This window comes from Phycodurus eques, chromosome 2, assembly GCF_024500275.1.
Source record: "Phycodurus eques isolate BA_2022a chromosome 2, UOR_Pequ_1.1, whole genome shotgun sequence".
NCBI classification, from domain to species: Eukaryota; Metazoa; Chordata; class Actinopteri; order Syngnathiformes; family Syngnathidae; genus Phycodurus; species Phycodurus eques.
This window is the reverse complement of record NC_084526.1, coordinates 3,570,093-3,582,534: the sequence shown is the minus strand read 5'-3', so window position 1 is coordinate 3,582,534 and position 12,442 is coordinate 3,570,093. Positions and strand designations below refer to the sequence as shown.

Sequence of the window (12,442 nt, the reverse complement as noted above, 5' to 3'; positions counted from 1 at the left end):
TAATGCTAAATAAATACATTAAATATTCATTTTAAATAAAAAAAGAGTGTTCAAATTGTGGTTATATTCCCCAGAGTAAGGAGAGAAGAGCTGTATGCTTCCCTTCACATTGGCATAAAGGAAGTCCAAGGGTTCTGGTCGTCCCATACGTCTTCCATTTAAGGATTATGGAGGCCACTGTGCTCTTAGGAACTTTAAGTGCAGCAGATTTTTTTTTTTAATTATTATTATTATTTTTTTTTTAACCTTGGCCAGATCTGTGCCTTGCCACAATTCTGTCTCTGATCACTTCAGGCAGTTCCTTTAAAGTAGCACACTTTGTGTTATCATTGTCATAGAGCAAACCACCTATTCCTAATTTGATGACAGCTGTTTGCACTAATTAAAACATCAGTTGTTCAATGTATTGTGTGTTGGTTTTCAGATTGTGTACAACCTGCTGTCACTACGCTACAACTCTCGTATTCGAGTTAAGACATACACAGACGAACTCACACCGGTGGACTCTGCTGTTCCCGTCCACATGGCTGCCAACTGGTACGAGAGGGAGGTGAGTCATGAGCTAGTGATGTCTGCCGCGAACGGAACGGCTCTAAAGATCCGGATCGTTGAAGTGAACCATGTCATTGGTCAATATGTATGGCATCGTCTCTCTGTCTCTGACTGCACAAAGCAGAGGAAGGCAGCAACACATTACAGAGCACACAGATGAGGAAGATGAGCGAGAGAGAGAGAGAGAGAGAGAGAGAGGGCAAAAGGCCACAACAGACAACACAAGCACGCTGATAAGGAAAAGTTAACAAAATGAGTGACAGCAGGAAGAGGGTAAAATCTGGACACATTTAAACTTTGACAACGCTCCCCGGGTGCTTAAGTTGCCCTCTGCTCCAGTGTCTTCCATTAACAAGTGTGTATGTGTGTTCACTGTGATGGGTAAAAATGCAGAGAACAAATTTCATGTGCATGCATGCATGTTCATGACAATAAAGATGATTAAATTATATTACAACGGCACTATAAAGTCTGCAAAAAAATCTGTTATCGAGGTGGCTCCACACTTAAGTTAATTTAGTTTATTGTTGCACCATATAGAGTGAATAAATGCATATTTTTATCCATCCATCCATTTTATCCCGCTTATTTGAGGTCAGGTCACGGGGGCAACAGCTTAAGCAGGGAAACCCAGACTGCCAATTCCCCAGCCACTTCGTCCAGCTCTTCCAGGGGAATCCCGAGGCGATCCCTGGCCAGCTGAGAGAAATAGTCTCTCTAGCATGTCCTAGGTCATCCATTGGGCCGACTCCTGGTGGGACATGCCCAGAACGCCTCAACAGGGAGGCGTCCAGGGGCATCCTAATCAGATGCCCGAGCCACCTCATCTGACTCCTCTCGATGCGGAGCAGCAGTAGTTTGACTCTGAGCTTGATGACCAAGCTTCTCACCCTATGTCTCAAGGAGCGCATGGACACCCTGCGAATGAAACTCATTTTGGCCGCTTGTATCCGCAATCTTTTTGTTTTGATCACGACCCACAGCTCATGACCGTATGTGAGGGTAGGAACGTAGCTTGATCGGTAAATTGAGAGCTTCACCTTTCGGCTCAGCTCCTTTTACCAGAACAAAGTCTGCATCACTCCAGACAATGCACCGATCCCCCTGTCAATCTCCCGCTCCATTCTTCTCTCACTCGTGAACAAGACCCTGAGATACTTGAACTCCTCCACTTGTGGCACGAGCTCCTCCTCGACCTGGAGAGGACACGCCACCATTTTCCGACTGAGGACCAAGCTCTCAGATTTGGAGGTGCTGATTTTCATCCCAGCCGCTTTGAACCGTTCCCGTGAGAGTTGAAGAGCACTGCTTGATGAAGCCATCAGAACCACATCAACTGCAAAAAGCTGAGATGTAATACTGACCTCACCAAACCGGACCCCCTCAACGCGTTGGTTATGCCTAGAAATTCTGCGACACAGGGCAGCCAAGGCGGAGTAATCTTACTGCCGGCAATTCGGATCAAACTCTGACACCAGTCGTACAGGGACCAAACAGTCTTTATCAGCGGGTCCAGTACACCATACATCTAAAGCGCCCTCCACAGGGGTCCCCAACAGACACAGTCGAACACCTTTTTCAAGTCCACAAAACACATGTAGACTGGTTGGGTGAACTCCCATGTACCCTCCAGAACCCTCCTGAGGCTTTTGAGCTGATCCAATGTGCCACGGCCAGGCCGAAAACAACACTGCTCCTCCGGAATCTGAGATTTGACTTCCAAACGGACCCTCCTGTCCATCACCCCCAAATAGAGCTTACCATTCATCCCCTCTTTAGTTGGAACACACCCTCTGGTCCCTCTTCTTAACAAGGGGTACCACTACCCCGGTCTGCCAATCCAGAAGCAATGTCCACACGACGTTGCAGAGACCTGTCAACCGGGGCAGCCCTACAACATCCAGAGCCTGTAGGAACTCTGGGGCAGATCTCATACACTCCTTGAAGTCTCAGCGCCCTTTGCACAATGGTCATTGCTCCGGACTATTGCAATATTAGTCATTTGAACTGCTCTATGTGCTAGAGGACTCTGCATCTTTTTGCACAATTGTTTTTTGTCAATGTCTTTATGTCTCCAAAGTGTTCTGTAAATTGACTGTCTGTTGTACTAGAGCGGGTCCAACTACCGGAGACAAATTCCTTGTGTGTTTTGGACATACTTGCCAAATAAAGATGATTCTGATTCTGATCCATCCCCGGTCCTTCCACCGAGGAGCTTTTTAAGCACCTCGTTGACCTCAACCTCGGAGATAGTAGAGGCCACCTCAGAATCCCCAGACTCTGCTTCCTCGAATTGTGGTCTTCGAAGTATTTCGCCCACCGACTCACAAGTCCTAAATTGAGGTCAGCAGTTCCCAATCCCCACTATACACAGTGTTGATGGTGGACTGCTTCTTCAGCCTGAGACGCCGAATAGTGGACCAGAATTTCATTGAAGCCGTCCGAAAGTCGTTCTCCATGGCCTCACCAAAATCCTCCCACACCAGAGTTTTTGCCTTGGCGGCCACCAAAGCAGCATTCTGCTTGGCTAGCCAGTACCCGTCAGCTGCCTTTGGAGACCCTCAAGCCAAAAAGGCCCGATAGACTCTTTCTTCAGCTAGGCGGCATCCCTTACAGCTGGTGTCCACCAACAGATTCGGTTGTTGCTGCCACGACAGGCACCGACCACCTTACAGCCACAGCTCTGGTCAGCTGCCTCAACAATGGAGGCGCAGAACATAGTCCACTCAGACTCAAAGTGCTCCACAGGATGTGCTCCAAGTTCTGCCAGATGTGGGAGTTGAAAATCCTTCTGACAGGGCACTCTGCCAGACATTCCCAACAAACCCTCACATAACGCTTGGGTCTGCCAGGTCAGAGCGGCATATTGGTGGTCAATTTACAGCTCCGCCTCTCTCTTCACCTGAGTGTCCAAGATGTACGGCTGCAAGTCCGTTGACACGACCATAAAGTCAATCATTGAACTGCGGCCTACGGTGTCTTGGGCCCAAGTGCACATATGGACACCCTTAACACCTATGAACAAGGTGTTAGTTATGGACAATCCATGACGAGCACGAAAGTCCAATAACCGAAAACCGCTCAGGTTCTGATCGGGAGGCGGGTGGGGTGGGGAGATGTGTGTTCCTCCCAACCACAGTCTTCCAGGTCTCACTTTCATTGCCCACGTGAGTGTTGAAATCCCCCAGAAGAACATGGGAGTCCCCAGCAGGGGTGCTCTCGAGAACCCCCTCCAAAGACTCCAAAAAGGGTGGGTACTCTGAACTGGTATTTGGTGCATAGTCACAAACAACAGTCGTCCGGAGGCGGAAGGAGGCTACCCTCTCGTCCACCGGGGTGAACCCCAACGTATAGGCACCGAGTCGTGAGCCAATCAGTATGCACACACATGCTCAGCACCTGTTACAGTGGGCAAGTCCAGAGTGGAAGAGAGTCGAACCCCTCTCGAGAAGACTCCTACCGGAGCCCAAGCTGTGTGTCGAGGCGAGCCGGACTATATCCAGTTGGAATTTCTCGACCTTGCACACCAGCTCAGGCTCTTTCCCTGCCAGAGAGGTGACGTTCCACGGCCCAAGAGCTAGCTTCTGTTGGATCAGACCGCCAAGGTCCTTGCCGTCAGCCGCTGCCCACCTCACATTGCATCCGACCCCTTTTAACCCCTCCCACAGGTGGTAAGTTCATGGGAGGGGTTGACCCACATTGCCTTTACGGGGTGTGCCTGGCCACCAGGTGCTCGCCATCGAGCCCCACCTCCAGGCCTGACTCCAGAGGGGTGAGGGAAAACGAGGTCCAATTATTTTTTGCATCAAAAGGGGTTCTTTGAGTCATGCTTCGTCTGGTCCTTCATCTTGGACCTGTTTGTCATGGATGACCCTACCAGGGGCTTAAAGCCCCAGACAACTTCGCTCCTAGGATCATTGGGGCACACAAACCCCTCCACCACGATAAGGTGACGGCTCCAGGAGGGGGCATATTTTTATGATAAACAATGGAAAAAATATTGCATGTTTTTTTATGTTAATACACACAATTTTACATTTTTTAGTAATAAATTTAGTAACAAAGCTGTTTGGGAGCCAAAAGAGTGACGTGAACCGATCCAAAAGAGCCGCAATTCGCATCACTATCACCAACTGCACAAGTCCATACATTTGCCATTGGGGGGGGGGGGATTTTCTCAGCTGTTCTCAAGTCATATACCCAACTGTGCATGTGTGAGGTTGTTGCTTTTTTCTTTTCTCTTTAAGGTTTGGGATATGTATGGTGTGTTCTTTGCCAACCACCCTGACCTGAGGCGCATTCTGACAGACTATGGATTTGAGGGTCATCCATTCCGGAAAGACTTCCCTCTGTCAGGATATGTTGAGGTGACTTTTGAGAGGCAATATATGCACCCAACTACTTTTCTTCCTAATACAGCGGAACTGCCAAAGTTCTAGGAAATAATGTAACAGTGAATTTGTTCCAGGCTCTTAACTGTTGCCATCATAAAACCTTTCCAGACAATGCTTTAGGTAACATTTGACATACAGTGGGGCAAAAAAGTATTTGTCAGCCACCAATTGTGCAAGTTCTCCCACTTAAAAAGATGAGAGGCCTGTAATTTTCATCATTGGTATACCTCACCTGAGACAAAATGAGAAAACAAAAATCCAGAAAATCACATTCTGAATTATGGTGGAAAATAAGTATTTGGTCAATAACAAAAGTTCATCTCAAAACTTTTATACCCTTTGTTGGCAATGACAGAGTTCAAATGTTTTCTGTTAAGTCTTCAAAAGGTTTTCACACACTGTTGCTGGTATTTTGGTCCATTCCTCCATGCAGATCTCCTCTAGATCAGTGATGTTTTGGGCCTGTCGCTGGGCAACACAGACTTTCAACTCACTCCAAAGATTCTCTATGGGGTTGGGATCTGGAGACTGGCTAGGCCACTCCAGTTCCTTCTTACGAAGCCACTCCTTCGTTGCACGGGGTGTGTGTTTGGGAATCGTTGTCATGCTGAAAGACCCAGCCACGTTTTATCTTCAATGCCCTTGCTGATGGAAGGAGGTTTTCACTCAAAAACTCACGATACATGGCCCCATTCATTCTTTCCTTTACACGGCTCAGTCGTCCTGGTCCCTTTTGCAGAAAAACGGCCCCAAAGCATGATGTTTCCACCCCCATGCTTCACAGTGGGTATGGTGTTGTTTGGATGCAAATCAGCATTCTTTCTCCTCCAAACATGACAAGTTGAGTTTTTACCAAAACGTTTTATTTTGTTTTCATCTGACCATGTGACACTCTCCCAATCCTGTTCTGGATCATCCAAATGCTCTCGAGCAAACTTCAGACGGGCCTGGACATATACTGGCTTAAGCAGGGTGACACGTCTGGCACTGCAGGATTTGAGTCCATGGCGGCGTAGTGTGTTACTGATTGTAGCCTTTTTTAATTTGGTTCCAGCTCTCTGCAGGTCATTCAACTACGTACCCCCGTGTGGTTCTGGGATTTTTGCTTTCCGTTCTTGTAATCATTTTGGCCCCACAGGGTGAGATCTTGCGTGGAAGCCCCAGATCGAGGGAGATTGTCAGTGGTCTTGTATGTCTTCCATTTTCTTATAATTGCTCCCATAGTTGACACACACCAAGTTGCTTACCTCTTGCAGATTCAGTCTTCCCAGCCTGGTGCAGGTCTACAATTTTGTATCTGGTGTCCTTTGACATCTCTTTGGTCTTGGCCATAGTGGAGTTTGGAGTGTGACTGTTTGAGGTTGCGGACAGGTGTCTTCTATACTGAGGAGTTCAAACAGGTGCCATTAATACAGGTAACGGGTGGAGGACAGAGGAGTCTCTTTAAGAAGTTACAGGTCTGTGAGAGCTAGAAATCTTGCTTGTTTGTAGGTGACCAAATACTTATTTTCCACCATAATTTGCTCATAAATTCTTTCAAAATCAATGTGATTTTCTGGAATTTTTTTTTTTCTTCTCATTTTGTCTCTCATAGGTGAGTTATACCTATGATGAAAATTACAGGCCTCTCTCATCTTTTTAAGTGGGATTTATCACGTTAGGGGCATATAATCCTAGAAACTGTAACATATCAACTCGTATAATGCTACTTTAGCCTAAAAAATGTGTAATGGAGAGGGCAGAGGGAGGTGTTTGCAGTGTGATGTAGGCATCTGTACTGTTATAGTCACTTTGTAGGATTTTTTTGAAGTAATGCTGTAAATGTGTGTTGTGGGCAGCATATTTAAGTGTTGTAATTTAATTGTATGCATCTGCTTGGTAAAGTAATTTGAAAAATGCAAAACAATGTTTGAAAGATTTTTGGATAATGGGCTTGAATTCCAAATTTAATTTGAATTTCTAGCAGAAATTGTGGTTAAACTGTACCACTTTTGGGGCATTCAAATTTGAACATTCCATTGTATACTACTGAAGAGTTAGAACATTAGAGAGATGAGTTCAAACTATAAGCACATTTTACAAGAAAGTCCAATAATTGAACCTGTCCTGCCAGGTGCGCTACGATGATGAGCTGAAGCGTGTGGTAGCGGAGCCAGTGGAGCTGGCACAGGAGTTTAGGAAGTTTGACTTGAACACACCGTGGGAGGTGTTCCCCGCGCACCGAGAGAACAAGGAAGTGCCGCCCACACTGGAAGCTGGAGCCGAGGCTCCTGAGAAGAAGTGATGGACCCCCTCTCTCATTGTAGTGTGGGTTTCCAACCCTTTTTTTAAACCCACAGAAATATTTATGTAAATAAAAGTGCTAATAGTAAAAAGAATAATGCTGTGTTATTTACACACGTCACACCAACTAATGTGCAAAACTACCTTCACCATCATTTCTGAAGGCTGTGTTGAACACTACGTAAGTAAGTTCTGACATATTTTAGATCTCCAAATGACTAGATTGCTGAGCGTGAAGCATGCAATGGCACCATTACTGGAGCTGTAATTTGTTCTGTCTGAATGTTTTGAATTTTTGGTAATGCGTACTTAAAAGTAAGGTGTTAACCAAAATAAAGATGGCTAGCATGGGAGTATAATCCGGTCCACAGGATGAAGTGGAGAACTGTAAGGTAGAAAAATTGGGGAAAAAATAAAATAAAAATAGTAAATGGGAGATTGTTTTGATCAGATGGTATAGTTATAGGAAAATGAAATGAAAGGCGACTATCTTTTTTCCTATTTAAAGGGCCTTCATGTAAATTTGCTTGGTTTCTAAAAGTAATTGATGAGATTAGTTGAATCAGATAACTGTGTACATGTATGCAATGTTTGCCTAAATAGTGTTGGAGGAATATTCTAATTAGCATTAGAACAAATTTTTTAGAGGCGTTACATAGATTACCCAAAACCATTGGATCCATGCAATGGATGTGAGCGTGTGCTTGTACGAACTGGCAGTCGTAGATAGGTTAAGCCAGTGGTTGCCAAACTTTCTCTGCTGAAGTGAACTTCCATAAACTGCAGAATGTAATAAGTGTAACTGTTTTCAAGCACCTTAACTGTATAATTATGTTCAGTGTAACACGTTTCTATTTGTAATAGTCAACATTGCTGTTAACATTGCAATGTTTTCATTCATTCGTTCTGACCCCCCCTCGTCTGATCACTGCTTAATTCGCTTAATACCAACATACAGCCAATAACTTAAAATGTGCGAAGCCTACGGTGAAAACAGTGAAAAAGTGGACCAATGAGCAAAGAGAGAATTTCAAAGCTGTTGAGACTGCACAGATTGGAGTGTCTTTGAAATTTCAGCTGGCAGCCTGGATGAATATACGGACACTGTCACATCCTATATCAGTTTCTGTGAAGACGTGTGTGTGTGTGTGTACCAACGAAGTCATGCCACACGATCAATAACAACAAACCGTGGTTCACTGCCACACTTAAGCATTCTGCGCCCTTTGCACAATGGTCATTGCGCCGGACTATTGTTCTCTGAGTCATTTCAAACTGCTTTAATTGCTAGAGGACTGTCAATAAATAAATGTACTGGAATTACCACATTACTGGCAAGGTTTTATTGCTCTGACTGTTTTTTCAATGTCTTAATGTCTCCAAAGTGTTCTCTGTCAATTGACTGTCTGTTGTCGTAGTGGAGCGGCTCCAACTACCGGAGACAAATTCCTTGTGTGTTTTTGACATACTTGGCAAGTAAAGATGATTCTGATTATGATTCTGAAGCGGAACTTGCAAAAAGGTTGTTCTTTTTTTATGGTTAGTGTATTCGGACAAAAGTTAATACATGTAAAACGTTTCATGCAAATATGATATGATATACATGAACAAAGCCTAAACACCAGCTATTGTCATCTTTTGGTGGCTCTGTGGTGAGATATCTGTTGAACAAAATACTTTTGCAGACCACATACATACATTCGTACATGCTTTGGCCTGAGTGGGGGTGAGGGTTGTGGGTCATCATTGCCCCGTGTCTCGGCCCACCCCCACCAGTCTCCCCAATTTTAATGCACTACACCACACGATCACGGTAGAGGGATAAGGGTTGCCAGTCGTGGACCTGGTAACCACAGTAATTGGGTTGGTGTTGGGTCTTCACATTTCTCTTGGCTTGACCCCTGCGCCCTGCGAATGGGGGTCCTCCACCCCTTGGGTCCCCACCTTCCTGCCCCCACTCCTGGTGCTCTCACCCATCATTGCTCGTGGCGGGCGCTTAACATGGCTTGCTTTTGGCGGACTGTGACTTTTTGGGTGGCAGCTGGCTCCTGCGTTGGGCCCTGTTGGTGGTTGGGGCCCCCATGGTGGGGGTGGTGGTGGTCTGTACCCGTGCCGCTCCCTTTGGGACTGGTCGGGGCCCTTCACTTGGGCTGTGTGGCACCCCCTGGCTGAGTCCCCCACGGGGTGGGCAAGTACTTACAACCCCAATTCCAATGAAGTTGGGACGTTGTGTTAAAAATAAATAAAAACAGAATACAATTATTTGAAAATCATGTTCAATCTATAGTTAATTAAATACACTACAAAGACAATATATTAAATGTTCAAACTGATAAACTTTATTGTTTTTAGCAAATAATCATGAACTTAAATTTTATGGCTGCAAGACGTTCCAAAAAAGCTGGGAAAGGTGGCAAAAAAGGCTGAGAAAGTTGAGGAATGCTCATGAAACACCTGTTTGGAACATCCCACAGGTGAACAGGCTAATTGGGAACAGGTGGGTGCCATGATTGGGTATAAAAAGAGCTTCTCTGAATTGCTCAGTCAGTCACTCGCAAAGATGGGGTGAGGGTCACCTCTTTGTGAACAAGTGTGTGAGAAAATAGTCGAACAGTTTAAGGACAATGATCCTCAATGTACAATTGCAAGGAATTTAGGGATTTCATCATCTACGGTCCATATCATCATCTAAAGGTTCAGAGAATCTGGAGAAATCACTGCATGTAAGCGGCAAGGCCAAAAAGCAACATTGAATGCCCTCAGACGGTACTGCATCACAAACCAACATCAATGTGTACAGGATATCACCACATGGGCTCAGGAACACTTCAGAAAACCAATGTTAGTAAATACAGTTCGGCGCTACATCTGTAAGAGCAACTTAAAACTCTACTGTGCAAAGCAAAAGCCATTTATCAACAACACCCAGAAACGCCGCCGGCTTCTCTGGGCCCGAGCTCATCTAAGATGGACTGATGCAAAGTGGAAAAGTGCTCTGTGGTCCAACGAGTCCACTTTTCAGATTGTTTTTGGAAATTGTGGATGTCGTGTCCTCCAGGCCAAAGAGGAACAGAACCATCCGGACTGTTATGGATGCAAAGTTCAAAAGCCAGCATCTGTGATGGTATGGGGCTGTGTTAGTGCCAATGGCATGGGTAACTTACACATCTGGGAAGGCACCATTAATGCTGAAAGGTACATTCAGGTTTTGGAGAAACAAATGCTGCCATCCAAGCAACGTCTTTTTCATGGATGCCCCTGCTTATTTCAGCAAGACAATGCCAAACCACATTCTGCATTTGTTACAACAGTGTGGCTTCGTAGTAAATGAGTGTGGGTACTAGACTGGCCGGGCTGCAGTCCAGACCTGTCTCCCATTGAAAATCTTTGGCGCATTATAAAGCGTAAAATACGACAACGGAAGCTGTACATCAAGCAAGAATGGGAAAGAATTTCACCTTCAAAGCTTCAATAATTACTGTCCTCAGTTCTCAAACATGTATTGAATGTTGTTAAAAGCAAAGGTGATGTAACACAGTGGTAAACATGACCCTGTCCCAACTTTTTTGGAACGTGTTGCAGCGATAAAATTCTAAGTTAATGATTATTTGGTAAAAACAATTTTATCTTGTTTGAACATTAAATATCATTAAATTAATGATTATTTGCGAAAGACAATCAAGTTTTTCAGTTTGAACATTAAATATCTTGTCTTTGTAGTGTATTCAATTCAATATAGGTTGAACATGATTTGCAAATCATTGTATTCTGTTTTTGTTTAACACAACGTCCCAACTTCATTGAAATTGGGGTTGTAAAATACTGAGCTTAAATAATATTTTCAAGGAAAAGTGAGAACTCTCAACTTCGTCTGTAAGCTGGTTGAACGTGCTGCACGGCTGACATCACGTCGTAAGAAAAAAGTTCATCCATCTATCCATTTTCTACCGCTTATCCGAGGTCAAAGAGCTCAGAGACAGAATTGTGGCATGGCACAGATCTGGCCAAGGTTACAAAAAAAATTCTGCTGCACTTAAGGTTCCTAAGAGCACAGTGGCCTCCATAATTCTTGAAGACGTTTGAAATGACCAGAACCCTTTCTAGAGCTGGCCGTCTGGCCAAACTGAGCAATCGGGGGAGAAGAGCCTTGGTGAGAGAAGTAAAGAAGAACCCAAAGATCATTGTGGCTGAGCTCAGAGATGCAGTCGGGAGATGGGAGAAAGTTCTAGAAAGTCAACCATCACTGCAGCCCTCCACCAGTCGGGGCTTTATGGCAGAGTGGCCCGACGGAAGACTCTCCTCAGGGCAAGGCACATGAAGGCCCGCATGTAGTTGGCTAAAAAACACCTGAAGGACTCCAAGATGGTAAGAAATATGATTCTCTGGTCTGATGAGACCAACATAGAAATGTTTGGCCTTAAATCTAAGCAGTATGTGTGGAGAAAACCAGGCACTGCTCAACACCTGTCCAATACAGTCCCAACAGAGAAGCATGTTGGTGGCAGCACCATGCTGTGGGGGTGTTTTTCAGCGGCAGGGACAGGACGACTGGTTACAATCAAAGGAAAGATGAATGCGGCCAAGTACAGTGATATCCTGGACGAAAACCTTCTCCAGAGTGCTCAGGACCTCAGACTGAATATATATATATATTTTTTAAACCTGTCCTGTTCAGCTGCATGACCTTGTAGAATGGTGGATCTGTATGCCTTTGTGCTGGAACAGTTTTGCTGTAGAACAGGCGAGTTTTAAATTCTACCTCTGCTTGTTGTTACATTTTTTTAATTATTCTGATGTTTATTGAAAATGCAGTGTTGTGTCTCGATTTGTCCCCTCTTGATTGGGATGGGGCCTTCTGGTGAGTCGCAACCTGACCCCACGTCTGTGGTCAACCTGCACCTTGGGCTGCTTCCCCTCAGAAGGTGGTGGTCACATGATGAACTTGAATTTTAATTTAGCTCTCAAAAGTTTTAAGAAGTAAACTTAAGACTAAGTTGAGCAGCTTACATGAGTGCGGTGGGCCGTGGTGCCGCTAGGAGAGGCTGCAATACTTTGGCGAGGATTACCGGGAACAAGCAGGCTTAAATGTAGGCGGTGATGAGGGTTGATTGGAGACAGGTGCGTGGCTTGAGGAGAAGCTGAAACGGAGAGGGGAGGGGAGAGAGAAGACGAGAGGGCGCAAAGCGCCATCCGGGCTCCGAGACGGTACTGCA

General features: G+C 45.1%; 2 protein-coding genes across 7 annotated transcripts in view; one reads left to right on the top strand and one right to left on the bottom strand.

Moving 5' to 3' along the window:
• Window positions 1–7,700, top strand: part of ndufs3 (NADH:ubiquinone oxidoreductase core subunit S3) — a 30,175-nt gene extending 22,475 nt beyond the window's left edge. Inside the window, exons 5-7 of the mRNA XM_061664117.1 lie at window positions 425–550; window positions 4,800–4,919; window positions 7,060–7,700. Coding sequence (XP_061520101.1) covers window positions 425–550; window positions 4,800–4,919; window positions 7,060–7,230 — 417 coding nt within the window. The 3' untranslated portion in view covers window positions 7,231–7,700. The remainder of the gene's footprint in view (window positions 1–424; window positions 551–4,799; window positions 4,920–7,059) is intronic.
• Window positions 1–12,442, bottom strand: part of slc22a18 (solute carrier family 22 member 18) — a 52,668-nt gene that overhangs the window by 13,073 nt on the left and 27,153 nt on the right. The window lies entirely within an intron of this gene.